We start from the raw sequence: 25,315 nt of genomic DNA, 5'->3' as shown, positions 1-25,315 counted from the left end.
TAAAATTATTATTATTATTATCATTAGTATTATTACTGTGATACCGGATTTATTCCCTTATGAATTTTTTGAAAGCAATACAAAACATGGATTATGTTACGCTATGCAAGCATGTATTTATAAGATGAAACATCAAAAATCAAAATAACGCAGTAAATTCATTACAATGAAATTTTTGAATATTTACCTCATGACTTGCATTAGCTATTTATTATTGACGATACAAAACAAAATTGCAAAAAGAAAACGTAAAAATTGAATTTTTATATTTGGACATCGATTACTTTCATATACGATTTGACCATTGAAATTAAGTGTATTGTCGCCATGATTAATGATAACACGTACAGGTGCACAGAGTTCAATCACTGCAAATTATAGTAGTTTAACTATGAACTTCGGTGACGATTAAACTCGCAGAGGAATCGTCGATACGATTCGCTTTAAGTTGCCACATCAAGTAAGGGAATCAAAATGGTGAAACATTTAGAGAAGAAGAGAAAAAAATATTATTATCTGCGAAGACGAGTCGATTGGAAAGTGCGGGTGAAGGGTGCTTGTTTTTATAATATCTTTTACTACTCTCACAACCATCCACAATATATTGCCCCGCTCTGTTGATTTGATACTTGACTCGGTTTTCCCTTCTTCGTTTTGATTGAAAATGAACTCAATTACTTTGTACATATTAGATAGAAATTGTCATGCCAAACGTGACTATATTATATACAATAAATAATTGGGGCTCATGAACATTGTTTTTTTTTTTTTTTTTTTTTTTTTTGTTTATTTTTAATTTTTGGCAGGGGGCCAGGGGGGAGGGATATTTGTAGTACTACGTGTATGATAATTTTGTTAATTATCGTAAATAACATTGCTACAATCGTTTTATGTACAATTATAACTATCTATCAAGTTATGTTGGATAAAATGATTTAATGCGATTCACCCTACTAATAGGAATGAGTTGCTAGAATCCTTGTTAGACGTAGAATCCTTGATTAATTATTATCATTGGAGGGCTGAGGACTGAATATTAAAACATTTGCTACTCATGTCATAATTTTACATCCCAAATTATACGTATGTACGTAACAAATGCGGGAACTATTAAGGTCTTGAAGACCGAGGATTCCCTTTATAAATTACAGCATTGTATTGTACCGAATCCCCCTGACAATCCCAAGTTTTTCCTCTCTCTGGATTCTGCTACATTTAAATTCTATCATACCTCGTCTCCACTATTACTGTATTTGGACTATAATTTTTAATATTTGTTATTATATATTCATTTAGCTGCACCAATGAATCGCTAATTCACGCGTTCAATATAATGTATGAATACGTATAATATTTATTTTATCGCTGTTGTATGCTTACATCGTTGCGTTAGGCACTTTTGCAAATTCAAAAAAAAAAAGAAGATTTTGCTTCAATATTTGCTTAAGTGTTGTTTATCGAAAGGCAGAGAGAGGTAATTATGATGTCAGTTGAGCTGTAGTTGAAAGAAATCATATATGTGCCTGGAAATTGGCAATTAAATATTAATGGCAAGGTTGTACTTAAAGTATTGTAAAGATAAATTTACAAAAAAAAAACATAATCTTGTAACTTTAAGTTACTGCTTGGTTACAAAGGATTATGGACATGCACTATTGCACCGATTTTATCGGTAGTTAGGATTTTTCGTATATTAGGTCCGTCCCTTGTGAATTGTGTTCGTAACGGGTGATTGCAGTTAATCTGCAGGATACGTGTAACTGAGTGTATGCATGATTATGTTGACAAAGAAGTTTCAGCCCTCCAATAGGGATGAACCCTGCCTACTTGTTCTCATAATTATTTGAGTTTTATATAAATATATACGCATTTATAAATATATGTATGTACATACCTATGTGTAAATGTGTGTATATTTATCGGTTACAATAATAATGGATAATGATAAAGATGCTGTATATACTTTTTAGTGAGTCAAGGTGTGAAAATAAAACGTATTTTTATTCCACAATAATTGAATACTGTTACTTTGTATTACATAAAACTTTGACTTGTTACTGTAATTACTGTTTAAAAGCACTGCGCTGAAAGACAAAATGAATTTATTGGGAAGTTTGTGCCTGTGTGTGAATTCATGAATATACTACTGCAACTCAGCAGCTTCAACTGTACAAGTCATAATTCATTGGAATATATGTGGAGTAGGATACTACAAAGTCATAACAGATTCTTATAAAAATTTTGACATCTAGTAAACTTTGCATTTTTAAATAAAATAATGTATAGGGACAGAAGTAGTTACGATTTGGTAACCAGTTACATTATCACCTCTGATTTGTAATATTCTCATTATGATTGGAATGATTTTCGTATTGAACATAGTAAATTTGTTGCAAATCACAATATTATTATTTATTTATCTTTTTAATAATAGATATACAATAGAAAAACTGCACTGTAAGAGAAAATAAGCTTAAGAGTCTTTTTTACCGGTTCCAAATTGATTGAAAAGTCTATCTTTGATAACTTGAGCCATAAGACCATGTATAACTTCAATTGTAGTTTTACAGCTATCTCTTGTCGTCTTGACGAGTTTGTCCTCGCTCCGACGGTCGTAAGGATCATTAGTTGCGGCGAGCATGTTTCCTCGACCAAGTGCTGCTTCAGACTGTTCCAGTTTGTCGGAAAGATCAAATATCTGTCCAGTCGTGTAGTCGGCATTCGTCAACAAACTGGATGAGCTCAACGTGTTAACCCAGTACTTATTCCAGAGAGAATCAAGCAGTCGACGATCAAGGGAGGATTTGAAATACGTTACTTCCAAGGAATAGTACTGCTTGCAGTGTACTCCAAAGTCTTCGATTTTATTCAACGGTATTGTTTGGTACTCTGATGGCTCGTCGTTGGGTGGTTTATAACCCTGTGGGAATTAAACGGCACGAAAATGATTAAATCAAACAAATTCAGGTATAATTTCCTAGTAATTGTGTTCAAATCATTTATTATATTAACCTTGGGATATGTTCTGAAAGCTCCAAGGCATACTTTTCCAGCTGAAATAGTTCTAACAGGGTCAATTACAATCGCTACGAATGGTTCTTGAAAATTTTGATTCAACATCTGAGTGGAGACGTCAATTCCTGATAACCAGCATCCGTAACCCGGGTGACTGTGATACCAACCGATGGCATTTTCGTGACGGGCAACCTGTAAAAATGTCGTCAGTCCCATTTTTTTGTCTACTCTGTAAGACAGTTGTAGAATGTATCAGTATTGATTCAGCCAATGGAGGTGAAAGTCTTGGCACATTTTACAACCCAAAAATATTGATTCACCGTTACCTGTTTAGCAGCCTCGATGTAAGCGGTCATATATTCGTATGCTTGGGCCTGGGCATTGACTCGAGTTTCAGTACCCTCAACGGGAAGAGCGAACGAATCCATAACGAGCATAGTATTCGCCGTTACTTTTCCCAAGAGTAATCCCATGACCTCAAGAGTTCCGCCGGATCGGGCATGCATAACCATCTTCAGCAAAGCTAGCGCCGATATTTTGATGTCTTTGAAGAAGTGAGGACTGAAAAGATCAAATTTTAGTCAATAATAGATCAGTTACTTGATAGTTATTACTAAATTAGAGACGGATATGGTAAAAACACGAAAAAAAAATTGCAGACGTGTTCAGTATAGATTGATGAGTGGATTTTCTCTCGGATATTGAAATAACTGAGCAGGCATAGTTCATACTCTTTTTCCCATGGTTTGGCAGCGAGTATATCAAGCTGCTCCTGACGATCGTATCGATAGATTTCATCTGCTGTGCTTATGGTCTCAACGTTATTTGTCATTTCCCATGTTTTCTGTGCCGTGGACGACTGATCGCTCGACGTGCTTGCCATTATTAACGATCTTCTTTATCCTGGAAACAGAAATTGACATTTGATGAACATGAACGGATTTTTCTATCTGCCTAATACCGCTGGATAAATGGATGGATGGATGGATGGATGGATGACTATAAATTGATCGCTTTTATTATTTGTGGAGAACTTAACGGAAAATAATTCGCAAAAACGTGAAATGTGAATATCGAACAGAAATACGGTGCGGCAGTTGAGTTTATGTAAAGTAAACTTATTATAAAAATTCGTATCAAATATCGACAGAGTAGTTAGCCAAACTGTAGAAAACTATGGATCAGAACAGTTGACTAAAATCCATACCCGTATATACTTCTTGAAAATAATCTTTTCGAAAAGAAACTCTTCGACGGTCGTAAACAAACCTAACTTAAATATCTTCTCGAATTCGCATATCCACTAGTTTTGCAGTAGGGGTCACTGGTGTCGATGTTTAGTTCAAAAAAAATCCGTCACGAATTGCTCGCTCTGAGGGCGCTGTAAATTAAATTGAAAAACAAATGAGACTCATCATGAAATTAGTCATCTCATTGTGTATTTTCTGTGCAGAGATTACTGATCAGTGTTGTACTTATATTGCGTACTCTAAATTTTATTACTCCCTTTTACAATTCATTTCTTTAACGGAATCATGAATGAAATTTTATCATTGCGCGATTTGCTTTTGCGTGAATCATTCGTGACTGAGAATTAATTAAAAAGGTTTTAATTCGTTGTATCAGTTATCGCAGTTGTAATTAAAATTCGTTTGAACGATATCACTGCAGATTGGATATTTCATACACGTTAATTTTTTTATTGCCATTTCGTCAAATACGGCAAATATGGAAGCATAGCCGGAGTTGTGTTATCCCAGTAAACTAAATCGAATTGCACACGGTAAAATAGGAATTAACATGAATTATAACAAATTCAAAAGAATTAGCCCATAAAACATTTCAATTTGGATTAATTCTAATTAACTGCGTTTTTGGACGTACTCAATTCTATTTAATTCATTTTGGTTTACTTGGATCCCGCCTTACGGCATTAAACTACGAAGAATAGGGAAAACACCGAAGACAGAAATTTATAATATACTAATAATACATAAGGAAGAATCGAAAATCCCACGTACTCATCCGAGAAATGAAGGGATCGCAGAACAGGGAATTGGATCAACTCCGTGGACATACATCCAGGAAATTTGAATATGTATACATCAACCGACGAATCAGAATGGGTAGGGCAGGGGTGGGGGGAGGGGGAGGGGGAGGAGTCGTCGCATCGACGCGAGCGGCTGATGCCGGTAGAGAGCGTAGGTCACCGCAGGGGATCTAGACTCCGGTCAGTCAGTCAGTCAGTCAGTGAGCCCAGATTCGCAGAGTCGGTGAGTTGTGTTCGAGCGTGCTACGTAAATGTTCAGTCGATAAAGAGTGCCATAGATATAAATAGGTGCCGCATAGATAGTATTGAAAAGCGAATGAATATATTATTGGTTGTAAAATCAAAAGGGTAGAGTAAAAAGTTTCGAAACGAGAATGAGTGGACCTGTGACGTCATTGCAGTGTTTGGCGAAGTTTGGGCCCGGAATCGGTGCATCAACGTTGAGAAAACTGTCGATATATGACAGTTATTCCCATACCATGTGCTGTGGCAGTGAATTATATTTAATGTCTAAAAAATCCTCGAGCAGCTCGTCGTCGTGCTGCAGGACTCCGAATAAGCGCATGTTACCGACGTCACGGGGGTCAACGGACCTCCGATTGCGGGCATCTATGACAACGGGGGTTTCCCCCTCGGCTACTACAGCTACCACAAGTACTGCTACTGCTGGTGCTCCACGGAACGTCGAGACCCCCGAGACCCCGCCGATTTTATCTAAGCAACAGGCGAGGGATCTCGCTGTACGCCTGACACCCGAGGAGAGGGACGTGCTCATATCGGCACTGCAGGAAACTCAGTCTCAAAAAGTAAAAGCAGAGTATGAAGGTACGAATGATACCGATTCGACGATGTCACTGGATGTATTTGCCCCCTGTGATAATTGTAGTGCGTAGCTTGCCAAGACGAATCGGGGAGAAAGAGAGGCGACCTCGTTATACATAAAACATGCGTTTCTTTCATTTTCTTTCTTTCTTTCTTTCTTTCTAATGTCGAAGCGATTTACCCGTTCCGTGTTTACTGATTTACGATAATATGTCTGGATTGTTGTTCTAAATCCTATAAATTGATACCCTGAGTAATTTGGTATTGTTAATGACACCGCAGATGTAAAAAAAAATTCACAACAAAGATACGTAATAGTAGATCAGTATTATGGATATTCCTAATTTTCTCACGTGTCGAAAAATCACCGTTGCTACGTTACGCGCGGCTTTAACACGTGCGTGCGTGTGTACTCAGGCATATAGAAAAGTCATGTCAGGTCCGAAGCGAGGTGTAATTCCCGGATGGGTAGCCAGGTGGATATGACGTCACTGACGCGTCATTGACGCCAATACCGCCCGGACTTTCGTAATTTTACTGTACAGTTTGTCTATCTTCAATTTAGTCACAACATACGTCACGGAAAGTGACATCGTAATGAAAATAAACTGGCGTCTAGAAAGATTGGAGTTGCCGCTAATTATTTGAGTGTATCCAAAGTCGAGCCAAATGTTTGCAGTCTGACATAGAGAATTTCAAAGTATACCTAAGAACCCTTGCGGAGGGTGAAAGTCAACCAAACATCTATAGACAGTCGATGTCGTCATTGATTGGCGGTAAATCGCTGTTAGTTTCTCGGAATGTGCAAAAGATCGAAATTATTGAATTAAACTTGATAATATTTAATTTTATTTCTCTTTGAAGGGAAAAAATGTGTGTCAAGTTAACCATTTACCTAAGGAGGTGTAGTTAGCTTGTCATACTTGAGAGTTAGTCAGTTCACTTAACGTTTATCGCATTTATGACATCATAAACACACCTGCCGCTTTCGTTAGACTTGTAACTGTTTGTACAACACAAATTGGTAGAATTGTAGTTTAAAAATTTGTTATACACGATGCAGCGTGTTTGATTTAATTACACGTTACACGTATTAATTATCTTTTATGAACCGAAATCGCGGGTAATTATGAGCTGGCTGGCTTGTACGGGTTGAAACACACTCCCCTGCGTAATCGGATTAAAGGCTGTACTGGGGAAAAAATTGGTTAATACAAAGCGTACAAATGAAATAATTCACGCGTCCATAGCATTATGCGTTACTCGTATATATAATAATTATACTTGGCACTGTGACAGTAACCTCAGTCCAATACCGTGACCGTGATGGGTTAAATATTTGTCCTTGGCATTCTTTTCGTCACAGTTTCTATAATTAATAGCTTTCCTTGCCATGCTGGCTGATTTACGTACACATATTATACATACGTGTCATACACGTGACTAGTCGTTCATAGCGTATTGACTACGTTCGTCGGACTGATGATTATAGATCGGTCGATGCCTGTTTCGATAATGATGAACTTCCGTCTGAATCAGGTCCGAACCTTTATTGATATTGGATAATGGAAATCCTCTCAGAATCAGCGATAAAGTCGAGTTACCGATGTAACATATAATAAATAATGCCTATTCATCGAGGTTCTTAAGAACTGAATCGATACGCGTGTACGTTGATTCAAAGCTAAGATTGCGTGTATACGTTTTTGATTAACAGTCGGATTATATCGGCTTCTCAGCTTTTATTACAACTATAAAATCCATTCGCCACAAGATTTAATGGAAAACACGGTTTCATGTCAAATTTCGTTCAATGATCTATCTACGCGTAAATTGCGAATTTACTTCAATCAATGCATTTATACTTTCATTCATGGTTGAGAATATTTTTCTTAGCCGAGAAAATTATCTTAAGATAACGTTAATTTGACGAAGAGATGATGAATATTACTCGAACAATCGTTACCGCGTGTAATTATACGATCATTCGAATATTTATACCTGTAAGAGGATTTCCCGTGTATAGTAGTATTGCAAATTAATTCTCCGACGTTGTGTGTCAAGAGACATTGCACTTGTTTCTATAATAAAGAAACCGTTGGTCCAGCCGTTGTCTTCACAAATAAGATGATGCAATACCTGCGCGACGCGATGATGACAATGCGGTAGGTCGTGTCGTTTCGTTTCGTCGAGAAATCTTGTGTATATTTTACGAACGTGTGAATTTCGTACAAGGACGGACACACTCGAAGGTATCTCTCCGTACATCTGCACGCTTGTTGCAGCGTAACTGCGTAGCCTTAAAGTAAAACCCCAATTTACCAGAACTGTACTCCGAAGGGTTCAATGGCGCAACGGTTTTACTGCGGCCATGAAACCATTCGCAGTATTTAAAAAGCCCTTTCTAACCTAAAGCAACGTGACGTTGGGCACGTAGGACTTGGGACGATCGTAAAGCTGCAACTCGCTCCCCGGCAGAATCCCCTGGAATAATGTAATCGTAACACGTGAATGTAGTATACATTTATCTGTTTATACCTATCTAATACCTTATACGAGAGAATTCATTAGCTTCCGAAGAAGAAGAAGTAAGATTTCTGTAACACGGATAATTTAGACGATTATCAGATCCTCTGTAAATATATTATTTTTCTTATAATCGTTTGTGAAATCATGTTCTGGATAATATGCTTTTACGTATCAAAATTTTAACATTATTAGATCGAGTGGGAGAAAAAAATATGAGGTTCCATCGCATTGAAGTTAGTCACGTTAACGTGCCGATTCGTACTGAGGAAAAACCGTTATTCCGCCATTTTAGAATTGTTGGAAATTCAGTGAAACGTGATGCAACGCAAAATAGTCATATTTCGAAATCTTAGTTCCTTAAAAATCATTGTAAAATTAAGAAAATAGTGATTTTTTTCCTCAATGTTTCGTTACGATAACGTTACTAACTTCAAACCCCTGCAATTTCAACCGTGTGCACGTATAATACAGTGTAAATATTTAAAGATTCTTATCTCGACACGACGCTGAAGTTAGTGACGTAACGAAACGTTGGGGGAAAAATCACTAAATTCTTATTTTTACAATGATTTTGAAGGAACTAAGATTGTAAAATTTGAGTATCTTTTGTTTTGTTACGGTAACAGTTCCAAAATCGCGAAATAACGATTTTTCCTCAGCATGGATCGTTAAGATAACGTTACTAACTTCAACATGATATTCCGATGCCATTTTGTGTTTTTTTTTCTTCTCTTATTCTTTATAAGATCAAATGCCTGGATATCACGAGGTTGAAGTTAGTAACGTTATTATCGGACAAAAAAAATCGTTGTTTTCCAATTTTATAATGACCGAAGGAACGGAATTTACAAAATATGAGCGTGACTTGCTTTATTATACGAATTACTGAATTTCAGACAGTTAAAAATTCCCGAAATAACGGTTTTCCTCAAAACGCACCGTTTACAATAACGTCACTAACTTCAAAGTGATTCGATATCCGTGAAATATTTCACAATACACGCCGCAGCTTGCAGGATTCATTTATTCTCTGAGCGCGAAAGTAGTCTAGAAACTCTCTACGGCATTGTTTGAGTTACGAGTGATATATTTAGAGAGATATTTTTACCAGATTAGGATCACTACCGTACATTTTGTACTAATTCTGCCGACGTTCTTAGATTTGATTTTCCTGAACCATTTTTTATTTAAAAAGTTTTTTTTTGTTTTATCACGAAGATTAATTAAAATTAGCGCACGTTTTCAAGCTTGGAAAATTTGTCAATTATCAATAACATTAGGTAATAATGATGTGAAAAAAACACGTGAATTGAAATGTCGTTTAACAACGTACATGGATACTTGGTAGGCCATGAATTTCATGAATATTCAAGCCCATTTTGCGGAGCCTTTGGGTCAATACCAGGAACGTTCATCCAAGTCTTATATATCCTGTTAAATCGGTGCCATTATGCAATATCTATATGTACACATATGGATTAAACAAGACGGAAATGGAATGTGTGGACATGAGCGATAATCAGACTTGCAGATTTAGGTTTATTATAGCTGTGTATTCAACGTATTCTACAAATACAATAACACGAAAAATCGTCATCATTATACGTTCGTTTTACGTCATATGCCTGTATATTAATTATTATCGTCATATTGCATGTTTGTTATATACGATCGTTTCAATGTCGAGCATTTTTATTGCTCTTTTTGTCACACGGCACAGGTCAACTGGCGGCGTTTCGTTGGAGGAGCAAATTTGGACGACCCAGCCGAGTACCCAGCCTGGGAGACGTCGATCCCACAGGAACTTACTGCGCTGTGCCAGAGGATTGGTTACTGCGAAAGTATGGTACGCGCATGACTTCAGATACTGAAACCAGATATATACATGTTATATAACATACTGAATTTTACAGAGCCCAGCAAAGGTTGCTTGTTTTTTTTTCCGCTTGTCTGCCAGTTCGTGTTCTTCGATCCATAAATCCAATTTCCCCGCTTCCACATTTCGGCAGCTGATAATTATTTTGCTCGATGGTGAAAATTTCTTTTTTTTTTTTTTTCGATTTATGTTCCTATATTTATATCGGAAATCATATTTTAACGGTTGTAAATTTGGATATTTGGGGAATTTTTTAAAATTGAAAAACTTTTCACTAGAGTGAAATAAATGAGGGATTGTTGGCAAAAAAAATTTTACAATTACACGTATCGTGCGATTTTCATCTTGTATGCGTTATACAGTACAGCTTCTTGTTGAGGTGATTGAATTATATCGCGTTGCTTGTTATACCCGTTTAATTGATCGATTCCGCAGCTTAACACAAGATTAACAGAATTAACAGCATGACAAGGAGATCGGGATTTAATGCTGTGAATGGAAATGAAAATTGGGTGACGGTGAAAAGAAGAAGATTATGAAGTTTAATGTTGTTCTGTCTAGCTTTTTGTACATCTATACTTTAACGCATAGAAAACGCATAGTGTTCAAGTGATGTTTGAGACCAGGATTTGAAAAATGATTGAAGAATATTGATTACGAAAAAAATCATTTCATCAAATTTAGGTATTAATTAACTGTAAATTTAATAAAAGTTTGCCGTCGTCTCAAAAACTTGAAAGATAAAAAGTTGTACCGTTGCGGGAAATTGTGTCTCACTTTGTTTAGTTGCTTGTATGTTATTTTTTTTTTTTTTTTTGTTCATTCAGTCATTCATTAATAGTCGCCTGTCATATTCAAACATTGGCTAATTTTTAATAATTCTCTGAATGTCTGTTATAGCAGCTAGAATGTAGAGTAATTGTTCAATTAAATGCGCGTAGATAATATAGTAAGGAATTAACTTGCGTCGAATCTATAAAAAAAATCTGAGAAAGTGGGAAATTCTTTTTTAAATTGTAATCAACCGTCTTTCAATTCGGCGCAGATCGATCATTTTCATTCGGTCAGTTTGAGAATAATTTAAATTACGTTTCGTTTTAACGTATTACTTATTACTGATTTATTTTTTATCACGCTCTACTGCACAGTGGAACTTCAGATGAAAGCATTACGTAAGAATATTATGGGCATATAATAAACGAAATGCATGGGGTAGACTGTGAAAATTTTATAAATATATATATATATATATACCTATATACTTGATACCATGCATTATGTATAGTCATTTGATAATGCGCATTCGTGACTGTTAGCCTGTTAGGTAAAATAGCGAACTAATCGGGAATTGGCTCTGTTATAGAGTAAAATTAGAGTAGTAATTGTTTTTATAAAAGCTGCCGTTTCTAAATACAAATAAACGAATATTAAAACGTGGCATTAGGCATAAAAACGTAATTGGTATATGTTTATATTACTTGAAAAAGAAAAAATAATTATAATAATTTTTATAGAATCATTTCAGCTGGCTTTCTCGCAATTATTTCAATACAATTATTATTTGTATTCTCTGTAAGTAATTCGATATTTCGTCATTCTTTAAATCATATGTAATAATTACTTGTAATGATTTTTTTTTCTCTTACTGGCTTTCTCTTTCCCTGGAAAATTTCGATATCCTGTAAGTTTTCTAACCATTATTAAGCAACGAATATACGAACTATCGCATGATTATAATTGAGTAATTTCTTCTTACTTTATTTTATTGTTTTGTGAAAGACGAATATGATTTTTTTTTCAAGAAAATTTTACCCTGGCATGCAATTTTATTACGTTAATATATTATCATTTATTTATCGCTACTAACGCGACACTTCGATTTCTATTATTATACGCATCTAAACAATCACCGTTATCGTTTGTTTCTTTTCCCGCAGGGAAAAGATTGTTTTCGTAAATTGGCCTTTTCATCACCTACTAACAATACTTAATAATGTTGCGTAAATATTAATCTTGGATATAAAGGTCAGAACAAAACAGTTTTTTGTGTTAACGTTTCAGCCCGGATGGGGGCCCCTCCTCAGAACAAATATATTTAGGAACATCTGTCACGAACAGAAAATTATGTAATACAAGTTAGTTATTACAAAATTAATATGTAAGAGGCTTATAAATTCTACCCTTTGTTTATTACTTCCACGTGTTGTTTTTTCTTCGAAATTGCAAGTTCCATGTCATCATCAGGTAATTCTCATTTAATTATATCAGCTTAATTAGCCTTGCTTATCACATAAGCCTCTTACATATTAATTTTGTAATAACTAATTTGTATTACATAATTTTCTGTTCGTGAAAGATGTTCCTAAATATATTTGGTCTGAGGAGGGCCCCCATCCGGGCTCTGAAACGTTAACACAGAAAACCGTTTTGTTCTGATCTTCATCTCCAAGAATAATATTTACGCAACAAATACCGAGTTCAATCAATCATTTTCACAATACTCAATAATACCATGAAATAAGGATTTATTTAATAATTTTGTTATGGGTATGCAAAGAAGAATGAATCTATGGTGAATAATGCATGCGAATTGTATTTGCCGTATTTAATTACTCTTTCTAAATATTTCGGATCCAACGTCACGAGAATAATAAAAATAAAAATTTATGCATTTATGATTTTATATAGTTTTTAAAAATTTGCATGGTTGGTCTCTCTTTCGGTATCATTGAAAAACTGATTGAACAATTGACTTTCCGACTGTCGGAAAGTGGGTAATTGATTATCTTGCGGCCACCCACAATGCTATTTGCGTTTGAGGTCGAAGCTAATTCTACAAGGGTTATCTTTGTTGTACACTTACCCTCGTGCTATGATTTTGCTTGCGACTGTTCGTTAGATAATATAAACATGTATACTTAGTGAAAATAACTTTAACTCTACAGCACGGAGCTACCGTATATCTGAAAATTTGCAAAACACACTCGTCAACTTGCATGGAAATGTTTGCACGATACTAATTGCTCTGAGAATTAAGCAGTAAGTAATTAGAAATATTTTAAACACATGGGTGATTTAGCGTAGAGACTTGTAGAGATTGATTAAAAAATTGGAAATTTTTTATTTGAATAATCTTATTTTACAGCTGAAACAGTACCGCAACCGACCAGAAAGGACTTGATTCGAGGTATGTAACTTGCAAAACAGCGAGGCGCTTTGGATATTTTGGTATATACTGTTTAATTTAAGCGTCTCGAACGACTATCTAATCTTCTAATCCACTGTATTCATTCGTTCGTTTATTTATCTATTTACTTAATTAATAATCGAACGCTCATGATCTACAATTTTCAAATCACTCTTCGCAGCGACAAGAATATTTCCAATCATTAAAGGTTCTGCGTTTCTTGATCCCCGAAAACGATTTTACTGACTATACAAAATTGGCTGAAATAATAAAATACAAAGTGCATATGTACATTGTACAAGCAATATCGGGATAAACGAATCAATATTTTAACTCTGGATAAATCTTTTCAACAAATCATTCCTTGCGAATGTTTTACGAACTCTATTAATTCGTGCGAATAAATTTTACGATCATTACAGCAATTGATTCGTTTACTCCGATCTTCGCTTCTATCATCTAGAATACGTTATATTAGTGCTATGCGATTAATCAACGATTTCGGATATTTGTTTTTCCCAATTAATCGATTAATCGACGGTCTCGATTAATCGATTGATCGATCGCCTCGTAATAATTCGGCCGGTCAATCGGTATATGAATCGAAACCGTCGATTAATCGATTAATTGGAAAAAACTGTAAATTCAAAGGGTCGATTAATCGAAAGAACGATTAATCGAAACTGCCGATTAATCGCCCAGCACTACTTTGTGTGTATTATTTGAACGATTTAAGAGATGACTAGCTACAGAGCAATTGCTGGTAGGTGTTTAAAAATGTGAATAATTTCAGTGTCGATAACGAACGCTATTCCGTTCATCGGATTTGGTTTCCTCGACAACTTCTTCATGATCATAGCCGTATGTATAGATTCAATCAATACGCGTATTTTGACGTATATTGTAATTTCCCAATGAATTCTGTAAATCAACATCGAAATTACAGGGCGATCAAATTGAGACGAGTCTCGGAGCCTTTATATCACTTTCGACCATGGCAGCGGCGGCATTCGGAAACACAATTTCCGATATCCTTGGAATAGGTTCGGCATTCTACGTCGAACGTCTCGTCCAGAAGATCGGCTTCAAGGCGCCGAAATTGACGCCAATTCAAATGGACATGCCCAAGTCGAGGAGAGCCGCAAACTTGGTGAATTGATCCGAAATAAAAAATGAATAAACAAAACGTCGTCCGAGTCCTTTGGATAATTGATTTTGATCTCTTTTTCAGGGTCGTGTTCTCGGAGTGACGATCGGTTGCCTGCTGGGGATGTCGCCTTTGCTCATACTTCACAAGGGAGGAAAAGATAAGGAGGCCAAAACGTCGATAGCCGGGAAAGAGCCGGTAGTGGCGGTAGCTTAGAAGATTCACCCGATTCCCGGGTTTTCGGTATTTTTTTTTTCTTCTCTTCTTTCAAATTAGCGCAGCACTACTTTGTAATATGATTATTGTACAAAAAGAGATCGCGTGACGAAAGAAAGCAACGATTTTAGCGATCAACTGGTGATTCAAGTATGTGTAGATTATTATTTATGAAGAAATTACGATAATTCGAAATAATTGTATTATATACAATTTTGGTATCGCTATCAACCACTTAAAAACAGCACAGGTTTTCTTTTTAAATTATTACAACCTATGCATATATGTATGTATTTAATGTATGTATGTATATAGAGATGTGAAACGATATTAAACCGAATTAGCGGATCTTAAAGTATTACGGGTATATTTTGTCATTGAAGGGTAAGTGAATTTTGCGAGCACCTCGATAACGGCGTGGATATGGTTAATTTTATTGTATAAAATTACTCTGTTGATGATTAGCAGTGAAATACTAAGGTTTACACGTTAAGGAGTTAGTACAAAAAATATATTTGACAAATTTTCTACTATATATTAATTAATAAAGATATCGATGGACTAAATCTTCGCCGTTTCGATTGGGTAGACAAATCGTCAGTCATTATACTCCTTATCAGTGTCTGTGACCGAGTGTTACTTTAGCGATGTATCCCGCGTAACGTCTCCAATCTTGCAATTCAAATTCCAAATCTAGACTCAACGTTTCCTTCCAGTTAATTTCAGTCACTTGGTGGCGATTGGTTTGAGGATGTGAGCCGATATCGAATACTGATTTTGTGTTTGTCACGAAATTCCTGGTCTGCTCCTCCATGTTTTGCTCGCCGATTGGACTTAACTTTGACTTTAAACCTGAGTAATCGGGGAGCCAAGTCATGAGCGAGCTCAGCCACCATTCCCACCCTGCGATATCGTTGCTCGTTCTGTTTCTATTTTCAGTTTGCTCAAAATTTAAATAGGACCGATTGCAGCTCAAAGAATCTATTACAAATTCGCTCGTGAGAACATTGACTGACGATATGTCGTCTGGAATGGGTCCAGGATCAGGTACGAGAAGTTGGCTTGTCTCTAATGTATTTTTAGACGAAACGACCGGTTGTCTAGGTGTCAGAGACGTTCCTGGTATCTGACTCGCTACTAAGGCTGATCCCAAAAGCGTTGCTATCCCTGCAGCGTAAGTTGCAAGGCAGATGGAAGACACACTCATCACTGTCTGAATCACTGCCATCAGCTGTGTCGAGTCCATGAGAAAATTAAGGTCTGTATAGGAGAACCAACCTCTCTTCTGACCTTCTTTGTAAGCTATGTCTCTCTCTAATCTCTGTAAACGGTCCCAGAAATCGTTGTTGCAAACGAATATAGTCCAATCCTGTTGGAGTAAGAAAAAAGAATATATAAGGACTCATTTTGGTTCTCATTGATATTATTGCTGTGAACTGTAACGATGATGAACTTACAATTGCGACAAGAAAATCCATTTCCAAACTATTTATTTCAGATAATGTTAAGCCTGCTGACTCTGCCCATTCTGTGTTGAACACTTCATCCTCTTCCCCGTCATCGTGTAAAAATTTACTGGCAACCATCTGAAAGTAGGGCAGTCATTATCATATGCTGTTAAGTGATTAATTGTCAATTTTGATTGTTTGCACAGCTAGATAAAAGACCAGTATGAATTTATCACAGCAAAGATTTATTTAATTGGGACCAGGCTATGATATACTTTATCATCGTTATATATCAGTACAATAATTACATCATTTTTATAAAATTTTAATAGAATAATATTTACTGACCAGAGAAACAAGGAATAATTCAGATGGGGCCACACGTTGCAAGTACTCTGGATTGCAATCTTTGAGACGTTCCAAGTAGAGCAGTGCCAAGACAAGAGAACAAGGAGAGACACAAGCATTCCGAGATATGCGGCTTGCTTCCTCAACGTCGAGGCGTTCCAGTGTCTGACCACTTTTCACTTCCGTGAAAAGTTCGGCAGCTAATTCTATAATTTATCAAAAACTCTCATGTAATAAATTTGAAAATAGCTCCAGTACTAAATTTTCTGAAACTTAGTCATGGGCGGAAATGTACCGCTTCTTGGAATGGGTACAATTGGTGTAACTCACCTGTCACAGGGAGGCTGAGGCAGTCGGTCATTGGCAATTTCGAATAGTAAAGTGATTTCGTTATTCGACTAAGGAACTCGTCGTGATCGCCCATAGTCTGTAAATATCAATAATTTATTAATGATACGAATGTCGTTTGAAGAAGATGTGAGAGGTGATAAAAATTGTCCTTGGAATGCCCGTAATTGCTCATCTTATACCGTGAATAATGCATAGCAATTAATTAACAGATGGCTCACCTTCAACTTTGCAGATGATTTTCTACGCTTTGAGATATTAGTCATGGTTGACCGATTATTGCAACAAGTCAACCGAACCAATATCAGCAGTCAAGTTGCCAAGTCAAATAATGAAAACTTTTCGAATCTTTGAAATATAAGTTTAAAAAAAAGTAACCTAATTTTACAAGAGATCAACGTGCCTGACCGAGACACGAAATGACCCCTTTTTAGCATAGAGTAGCAAACGTAAATAGAAGGATGTAGGGAAGATGAAGAGAGGGCGAAAGGCGTTGCCTCCAAGATGTAGGACCGATAAGGTGTTACTGCGCAGGCGTATTTACGAACCAATCGCCTGTCCGGACCATGGAAGGCCGTCTTGGATTTTAAACCAATCGCATTCGAGATAATTTACCGCACATTTTAAAATGTGAAAATCCACATGTTTCATCCATGTCGTTGTCTAGTCGCGCATGCCAGATAAGAACGAAGGGGTTATATTTTGATTCTAATTAATAAAATATGTCTACGACTTATATGGGATGCGCAGAATGAGATGAAAATGCATCCGCCAGAAAAGCACGCCTTATTTATTTTCATACAATATGGTTGCCTCGAACAGTTTCGATTTCTTCTCACCGACGCGTCGGTAATCTAAACATCTGCATTCCCTTGCGACGTCCATTTTTCACTGACCAGAATCCCTCCAAACTTCTCTTTTCGTGTATCTCGAGTCTGTTATTCGCCCGTTCGTGTTGAGTACCTCGTGGCTCGTGCATTGAAGTTTGGTTAGCTTCCGTGCAATCGACAATCGTACATTAAGAAGAATATCATCTAATAAACGAGAAGTTGATATTTAATTGAGGCTCGCTCTTTATTGTCTTATGTGATTATAAAGTGTCAAAAATGGCGGTACGCGTGCAATTTGAAAACAACAATGAGGTCGGTGTATTTTCAAAATTGACAAATTCATACTGTCTCGTCGCTATCGGCGGTTCCGAGAATTTCTATAGGTATGTTGCTTCCTTCAATTTCCTTTTTCCGCTCGTTTTAATTCTTCCTTATTCTTGAAACGACTAACAACCTCAATACATCCTCGTGTCAACAGCGTATTCGAAGCTGAATTGGCCGAAACAATACCGGTCGTCCACACGTCGATCGCGGGGTGTCGAATCATCGGACGATTGTGTGTCGGTAAGTTGTTACGTTCATATGTGCAATTCGAATGGACTAGTCGAAACGCTTTGCATACTACTTACAACTGTACAACTGTGATAATACGTCCAGGTTGATAGTACAAGTTGGCTTCTTGTAGTCGTACACTTTGACAGGGCCATAAAAGGTAAATCTGTCAAAACTGTTACTTGTTTTTCCCCATTGACCAGGTAACAAGAATGGAATGCTGGTGCCAAGCAGTACGACAGACACGGAATTGCAACACATACGTAACTCGTTACCCGACAATGTGAAGCTCCAGCGAGTTGAGGAGAGGCTTTCTGCCCTGGGCAACGTTATAGCATGCAATGATTATGTGGCTCTGGTTCACCCAGATTTGGACAGAGTAATATTTTTCACCCTATATCCAAAAGATATTGTCAAATGAACCTTGTCTTATTGAATTTATTACATAGGAAACTGAAGAGATCTTAGCTGACACCTTGAATGTCGAAGTATTCAGGCAGACAGTTGCAAGTAATGTACTTGTTGGATCTTACTGCGTTCTCTCCAATCAAGGTGGCCTTGTACATCCACAAACTTCGATCCAGGACCAAGACGAGCTCTCATCGCTGCTACAAGTACCGTTAGTTGTAAGTCTTGTTAAAAGAGTACTTTCGTGGTGTTTTAGTTTAAAATGAAACACGTAAAAGGCAATATTTGAAAAAGCTACACTGTATGCATTGCACCAACAGCTTTTCATCTGTATTTCAGGCAGGTACGATAAACAGAGGAAGCGAAGTTATTGCTGCAGGAATGGTTGTCAATGATTGGGCATCTTTTTGTGGCACAGACACAACCTCGACCGAACTCTCGGTGATAGAGAGCGTTTTTAAGCTGAATGAATCTACACCAGCTGCAATTGCATCCACAATGCGTGCCTCATTGATAGAAAGGTTTACAATTACTGATAATTATATTGGATTCTTCTTGTCTAAATTTAGTTATTTGTTTTTTTTTTTTTTATTACAAAGAGCACAATTTTTTGAGATTCAAGAAAATATGAGATTGAACATCATTTTCAACTGTTTCAGTATGTCCTAAATGACATTGTGATGAAGAGAAGCGAGTTGCGTAAGTGACTGTACGGTGCATACGTTCCGTACTGTTTCGGATACGTGGACCGTGGGAATTGATCAACAAGGATACTAAAACTTCTCGTTCAAAATAGACTTATCATTCTAATTCTGTTGGGCACGATGACTATAGCAGTTTATAGTTTTCATATGAAAAATTGCATGGTGCTCGTCTCTCAGAATTGTGAAGTATAATTCGGTATATTGAAAATTTATATAACTAAATGAAGAAAGACACTTTGGTTCCCAGTTGGTTTTTATTTTTACCCAGACTAAAAAATAGTCTTATTATTTTTTATGTATAGCTATTGTTGGTCTGTACAGGATACATGAAAATAGAAATATAATTGAAAGGGAACAAGTACAACTTGGAAGATAATGAAAACATAAAAGAAAAAAAAAAGAAATACATCTTCAAATTATCGTTATTTTCACTTGATTTTCGTAGATTATTATTATTATTATTCTATTCAAATAAATACAATGTGCGAGACTAACGGAGATTGATTAATTCTTAGAGCATTTTTATTCCTGTAGTAATGCAAGGCACAACAGTCCAATGATATAATAAATCAGACCAATGCACCCGAGTGAATTTTATACTCTGGCTGTACAATATGTATCGTGCATATGCATGCCTGAGAAGCCTGAATTGCATGAAAGTTAGGGGGTGACTCTTCTGTACAAAGCAGTCTAGGTATGTACGCAACACAATTAATATTTTTTACGCACCTTTGAGACAATTGCGATTCTAGTCGTTACATAAATTGGTATGCTCTATCTGTTTCTCAAAAATATAATGCAAAATTTTCGAAAAAAAAAAAATAATTATATATTCGAATAAGAAACAAGAAGGTATAATAAAATTCAAATCATTATTATATTTTTAATTGTCGTGAAATATCTCAAGATATGTACTCATATGTATATACCTAATACGCAATTATTAAGCCTTCTTCAATCACCATTCAACGAGCAGAGCAACGTTAGCCATACTTAAACTGAAGTTTTTGCACAGTAACTGAATAAAGAATAATTCTTTATTCTTGTGATCAAATGTTAGAATTATAGCTATATTTTATTACAAATCCCACTCGAGGTATGCTGCGTGCTGCAAGTAGGCAGTTTGAAGTATTTTCGCGGATAAACCTGCCTTTCTTTCCGAACAGGAGTTTGTCAAAATGTGACAAAAGTTTGAGTAAAGTTGATATATCTTGTCGCAGTTCGCTCATTGCTCTTCTGTTTTCATAATTTTGATTATTTAGACTAGAGAACAGGTAACTGTTCTGTTTGCAGCAACTCTGCTGCTCCAGCGGCGTCTGATCGCATAACCAGAGTTATTCCAGCTCTGTATGAAGCTGGGATACGGATGTGCGTTATGCTCGTTGTTATTCCAGAACTCTGCCTCCTTTGGCCCATCGTTTCTCTTACCAGGTTCACTATTTGTCCTGTCGAAAAAAAGACATTTCTTGAAAAACCAGACAATTTCAACGGTTTATCAAAACTACTTCCAAAAGTTCAATTATCTTTAGTTAGTTGCTTCAAGAATCTTACCCAGGACGTTCAATTTTCGCCAACGCTGTCCTAATTGGCTAAGTGGCCTTAGATCTGTGTTTGTACTCCAGTGTGCCAAGACGTCTTGTCTTCTTATTAACAAAATACTCGGACTGACCAGTTGATGCCAGACTGCCTGTAGTTAATATTTGGTAATATTGAATTCTTTAATGAAATTTGTTTTCACGGAAAAATATTGAAATGTGAAGAAAGTAGAATTGAAAATTTGCAATGAGGCGGGTATGCTTTGGCAGAATGCTAATGTATGTTTTTACAGAAGGTAAGAGTACTGGGACCAACCTGTTCAGATAAACACTGCAAGGGATTGGACAAATATATTCCAGCGGGTCCGACGCCGAAAATCATTTGATGATGCCACGCATCAGGGATATTTGCTCCTTCCCCACAGTGTTGGAGATTCAGAGTGGCAATCGGCACTGCTCCTGAAACATTTATAGCACAAATGTACCCAATTCTCGTGCATATCCGAGTTTATTGGTGGATATCGAGGACAGGCAGTGGTTTCACTGAAAATTCTAGTGTGATTTTGTCGGCCAACTTCTCACCCTTAGATATCCAGTAGTGCAACCAGTGCGAAAACGAGATCTTCCTTTCTGGGTATAACGCAAAGAATTTCGTCACCACTGCCCCACTGGTAGCCAAAGACATTCCTCGGGCTAGATCTTTGTGAGTTGCTCCAGCCATTGAACGGCTCATTAAATACATTGGTAAAGGTGTGCCTGGCTCTCTGAGCCTGGTGGCTACGCCACGAACCAATACTTCGAGGGAAAATGCTACATCCAAAGCGAGCTATGGGAAAAAGAAGGTTTCAGTTTTGTAACTTGTAAGTTTCATGTCAGAGTTCTTCTTGTTGATGTTTATTCTGTACACTTACGAGCGCGTTGATAGCTGCGGTTGCTCCGCAAGCCGATGTTGCAATTTGAGTAACTTGCTTCACTGTAGCTTCCTGTTCGCTCCAAAGCATAATTTTCTCTACAGGCAATAGATCTTGAGATCTCTCCGAGCCAAGTTCACTTTCCTGTGGATGAGGGGCAATTTAGTGAAAACGAAAATCTCATATCGGTAAAAATTCTTTACTCACTTTGTATCATTCTCTAAAAGTTTCCTTGCGATTGTATTGAGTTAGCGCAATGGAATACTTACGAGATTTGAGTCGCCACTTTGATTAAAAGCAGTTTGTTTGTTGAGCATTAGTTTCTTAGCCATCATGCGGTGGTAAAGGGTAGAACTGAGATTTACTTTTCTAGAATCCAAATTAGAACTCTCAGGTATTGAACCTCCGATCCCTGTTGTGTCTTGAGACCATAACTCAGCATCCGTATCTCTGCTATCTCCAGGCGATATCAAATCACCGTTTGTATTGTGATGTCCATAAGACTCCTGCAATGGACATAGCGTTGCGCGATGCAGTCCTGTTGCCTCCCACTTATCTGCAAAATTGGGAGAATACACTTTGTCATAATTTACTTTTTTGAAATTTAGTCTCACGTGATTTCTCATGGTAAACATTCTGTCGATCAGAACTTTTCGTTTAACTATGTATAAGTTTTTGTCAAAAACCTCAATCAAATACTCGATTACTGGTTTTCTGGTACAACTTGGATAACAATGAAGAGCCATTTTTAGCATGGAAAACATTGTACCTATTCTACTGCTGGTACTCGGCATCCAGTGTGATGAACTAGGCTGGTTTGGAATTTGATTGAAGGAACATTCTTGATTAGAACAGGACTGAGTAGCTCTCTGGTTCAATATTTCAGAATTCTGAGTAGGTTGTTGATTTGATGGTACATTGTCAAGCCTGGAGGCGACTCTTCCACTGCTAAGATCATTCAGTGGCACAGGATCAGGCTCAACGCTATCTAACGCGATATTCTGAATATCCTCGTTAATCGATGCCATATCGCTGTCTCCAGTATCCTGTGGGAGAAAATCAGATTAGAATTAAGAATTTGCTATGTATGTAAAAAAATTGTTATTGCTAGGAAGAAAAGACGTATAAACCATATCAGAAAGACGAATAGCCCTGCAGTACCTGCTCACAAGAAGGACCAGGATCGAAATCCATTTCCAAAAAGTCCATTTCTGGACTTGAACTCCCACTGTGATATTGGGGTTCAGCCTCTCTCTCCTCTCTCTGTCCTTCTATAGGCCCCAACTGCTGTCTGAAATCCAATTGCGTAGGATCATCCATTCCTTTGTAAGTATAAAAGCAGCAATCCTCGCCATCCGACATGTCCCCCTCATTTCCAGAACTGGAATCTCGTCTGTCGCCTTCCCTTGGAGACATCTATTAAAAGAGCAATATAAATAAGTGAATAAATGCATTGACACAGAGCACAGAACTATCAGCAGGAGAGCTTACTCTCTGCAATCCGCTGGGTCCGGCGGCTTCTCTGCTGCCGTTGATATTGGGCCTTAAAAAGCAGCACGTTCCTTGGCTGGTCGAACCGATGCTGCTTCCAAAGTTGTTCATGCCTCGATTAGGCACGAAAGAGGTAGTGTTCCAAATGGGATTGCCGTCGGCACTAGACTCTGCACTGCAGGCAACTTTAGGTGGGCATTTCTCAATCCCAGATCCATAATCAACATTGTTTCTGATGTCGGTGTCTTCCTTGGATCCGTTTTCAGCCATGCTTGTCGACGCATTGGCGACGTTGGTTTGGGCTGACGGAAAGACCGAGTTCGAGTAGATAGGGGTCGACTTAGGATAGACGAGGATGTATGGACTGGTCATATTAGTATGTGCGTTACTTTGAGAGGTATCTAAATAAGCAGTGCAGGTCGAATTTGTGTTTAAATGATCGGGACCCATATTGCTGCTTGAATTATTGGTCTGTGGGTTCTGGGGACCGTTGGCAAAGGTGCAGGATGATTGTGGGGAGAGATGCAAGTCCTCATTTTCCTCACCTATGTTATTATTCATTTTAAACTGATCATTGGTCAGTCTGTTCGGGATCTTTGCTGCCTGATGTGAGCCCCCCTCACACTGCGAAGATCTGTTCTCGTTCGCCTCCTGTTGACCCTCGATTCTTGTGTCGCCGTTAGGGCAACTTTGCCCGTTGCTGTCTTCCTTCGAGTTCATTTTGTCAACGTGTGATTCAGGCTCCTAAAGTTTGTCACGCTGGTGTGAATGTTACAATTTTGATCATAGTCATCGTCGTTGTGATTTGATGACCGATGTCTTCTAATCCTCTAGGTGATTTTGAAACTCTCCCAAATCTGAGTAAATATATCGCGAATCTCGTCGTTGGCCGTCGCAATAGTGACAGACGAGTATTGTATTTTTATTTTCAGATTACCAAAAGGAGAGAAGACAAAACTAGGAGTTCAAAAAAGCGATCTTGACGGGCTTAAAACAGTCAACAAATCTCCAATTCCTCATACGGACGAAATAACAAGGGGATAAATAAATGCCGTAGCAAAGTGATGTGTTATAAAATCTTGGCTAAGGTTAAACTGGGGTTGAAGAAGGAAACACTGCGAGAGGTCTTCCGACCTTTCTTTCTTTTTCCGTTTCGCCTGTCCGTTTCATCCGCAAGATTAATATCGTCCCGATTATCACCTGATTTCTGTGTCCAATTGCTTTTGTATGTACCGAAAATCCGATCACAGTTATCAATACAGATCGAACTACTGCTGCTGTTACTGATTATACTTTTTTATATTACCAACTGTACCGCATCCACGGTACTTACGATTAGATGCATGGCATCGTGTACTGTACGCATGTACGTTGTTATATATATACATAAGAGAGACTGATACACACACCGTGATCGTGGTTCGTGACACACACACCGTGTGATGTGTGGCTTCGAGTTAACCGTGTTTCGTTGTTTCTTACCGCCTTCTATTCTATCCCTTTCTTTTCATCTTCTTTTTCGATCCGCAACGCATCCCGGGACCTTGACGTTATTTTAACACCGCCACGAAATTATCGCGGGGTTGTTAAATAGCCGATCCGACGAGAGGAATTCCCTTTTATATAACCACTGCAAACTGGTTAAATTGCTGTTCCTCCTTTTTATTCTTTCTTTCTTCTTTCTTTCTTTCTCTCTTTTTCAATCATAACACATACCCTACTCTACTGTCACAAAACTCAACATCGAAACAACGTATAGCTCGTTCAAATAACATCAAGCCTCATTCGAATCAGCTGATTATACTCACTGCTTACATGACCACCTGGTGGTTGAATTTTCAATGATTTTCAACTGTATTGTACGTCTGTACGCAGGTGATGCGGAACTAATCGTTCAT

General features: G+C 37.4%; 5 protein-coding genes across 10 annotated transcripts; 2 read left to right on the top strand and 3 right to left on the bottom strand.

The window, feature by feature from the left end:
- Positions 1-1,697: 1,697 nt before the first annotated feature.
- On the bottom strand, positions 1,698-4,357 carry LOC124304488 (COP9 signalosome complex subunit 5). 2 transcript variants are annotated; one of them, XM_046762808.1, is made up of 5 exons: positions 4,223-4,357; positions 3,747-3,918; positions 3,342-3,576; positions 3,013-3,207; positions 1,698-2,920 (listed from the first exon to the last, which is right to left on the bottom strand). In XM_046762808.1, exons 2-5 carry the CDS (start codon positions 3,896-3,898, stop codon positions 2,474-2,476), a joined length of 1,029 nt encoding a protein of 342 aa, XP_046618764.1. In that variant the 5' UTR covers positions 3,899-3,918; positions 4,223-4,357; the 3' UTR covers positions 1,698-2,473. The 2 variants fall into 2 exon arrangements, with proteins under 2 accessions (XP_046618764.1, XP_046618765.1); XM_046762809.1 differs by having other exon boundaries at positions 4,285-4,322.
- A 797-nt stretch (positions 4,358-5,154) lies between these two features.
- Positions 5,155-15,200, top strand: LOC124304487 (transmembrane protein 65). Of its 3 annotated transcripts, none has more exons than XM_046762807.1 (7): positions 5,155-5,288; positions 5,595-5,890; positions 10,137-10,262; positions 13,438-13,479; positions 14,273-14,340; positions 14,426-14,629; positions 14,711-15,200. In XM_046762807.1, exons 2-7 carry the CDS (start codon positions 5,629-5,631, stop codon positions 14,840-14,842), a joined length of 834 nt encoding a protein of 277 aa, XP_046618763.1. In that variant the 5' UTR covers positions 5,155-5,288; positions 5,595-5,628; the 3' UTR covers positions 14,843-15,200. The 3 variants fall into 3 exon arrangements, with proteins under 3 accessions (XP_046618763.1, XP_046618762.1, XP_046618761.1); XM_046762806.1 differs by having other exon boundaries at positions 5,187-5,288; positions 5,467-5,890; positions 13,447-13,479; XM_046762805.1 differs by having other exon boundaries at positions 5,187-5,288; positions 5,467-5,890.
- A 52-nt stretch (positions 15,201-15,252) lies between these two features.
- Positions 15,253-17,434, bottom strand: LOC124304486 (protein CNPPD1). Its single transcript, XM_046762804.1, has 5 exons — positions 17,208-17,434; positions 16,969-17,065; positions 16,639-16,844; positions 16,300-16,428; positions 15,253-16,211 (listed from the first exon to the last, which is right to left on the bottom strand). The coding sequence occupies exons 1-5, from the start codon at positions 17,250-17,252 to the stop codon at positions 15,459-15,461; spliced, it is 1,230 nt and encodes a 409-aa protein (XP_046618760.1). The 5' UTR covers positions 17,253-17,434; the 3' UTR covers positions 15,253-15,458.
- A 405-nt stretch (positions 17,435-17,839) lies between these two features.
- LOC124304489 (eukaryotic translation initiation factor 6) lies at positions 17,840-19,726 on the top strand. The gene is made up of 6 exons (XM_046762810.1): positions 17,840-18,199; positions 18,295-18,380; positions 18,572-18,747; positions 18,818-18,994; positions 19,116-19,297; positions 19,436-19,726. Exons 1-6 carry the CDS (start codon positions 18,093-18,095, stop codon positions 19,443-19,445), a joined length of 738 nt encoding a protein of 245 aa, XP_046618766.1. The 5' UTR covers positions 17,840-18,092; the 3' UTR covers positions 19,446-19,726.
- On the bottom strand, positions 19,716-25,213 carry LOC124304479 (uncharacterized). 3 transcript variants are annotated; one of them, XM_046762789.1, is made up of 10 exons: positions 23,963-25,209; positions 23,418-23,719; positions 23,088-23,342; positions 22,696-22,972; positions 22,196-22,482; positions 21,927-22,070; positions 21,598-21,841; positions 21,332-21,474; positions 21,032-21,167; positions 19,716-20,925 (listed from the first exon to the last, which is right to left on the bottom strand). In XM_046762789.1, the coding sequence occupies exons 1-10, from the start codon at positions 24,135-24,137 to the stop codon at positions 20,744-20,746; spliced, it is 2,145 nt and encodes a 714-aa protein (XP_046618745.1). In that variant the 5' UTR covers positions 24,138-25,209; the 3' UTR covers positions 19,716-20,743. The 3 variants fall into 3 exon arrangements, with proteins under 3 accessions (XP_046618745.1, XP_046618744.1, XP_046618743.1); XM_046762788.1 differs by having other exon boundaries at positions 22,292-22,482; positions 23,418-25,213; XM_046762787.1 differs by having other exon boundaries at positions 23,418-25,212.
- Between the last annotated feature and the right edge of the window lie 102 nt (positions 25,214-25,315).

Source organism: Neodiprion virginianus, chromosome 5 (assembly GCF_021901495.1).
Source record: "Neodiprion virginianus isolate iyNeoVirg1 chromosome 5, iyNeoVirg1.1, whole genome shotgun sequence".
NCBI classification, from domain to species: domain Eukaryota; kingdom Metazoa; phylum Arthropoda; class Insecta; order Hymenoptera; family Diprionidae; genus Neodiprion; species Neodiprion virginianus.
This window is presented reverse-complemented; position numbering and strand designations above follow the sequence as displayed.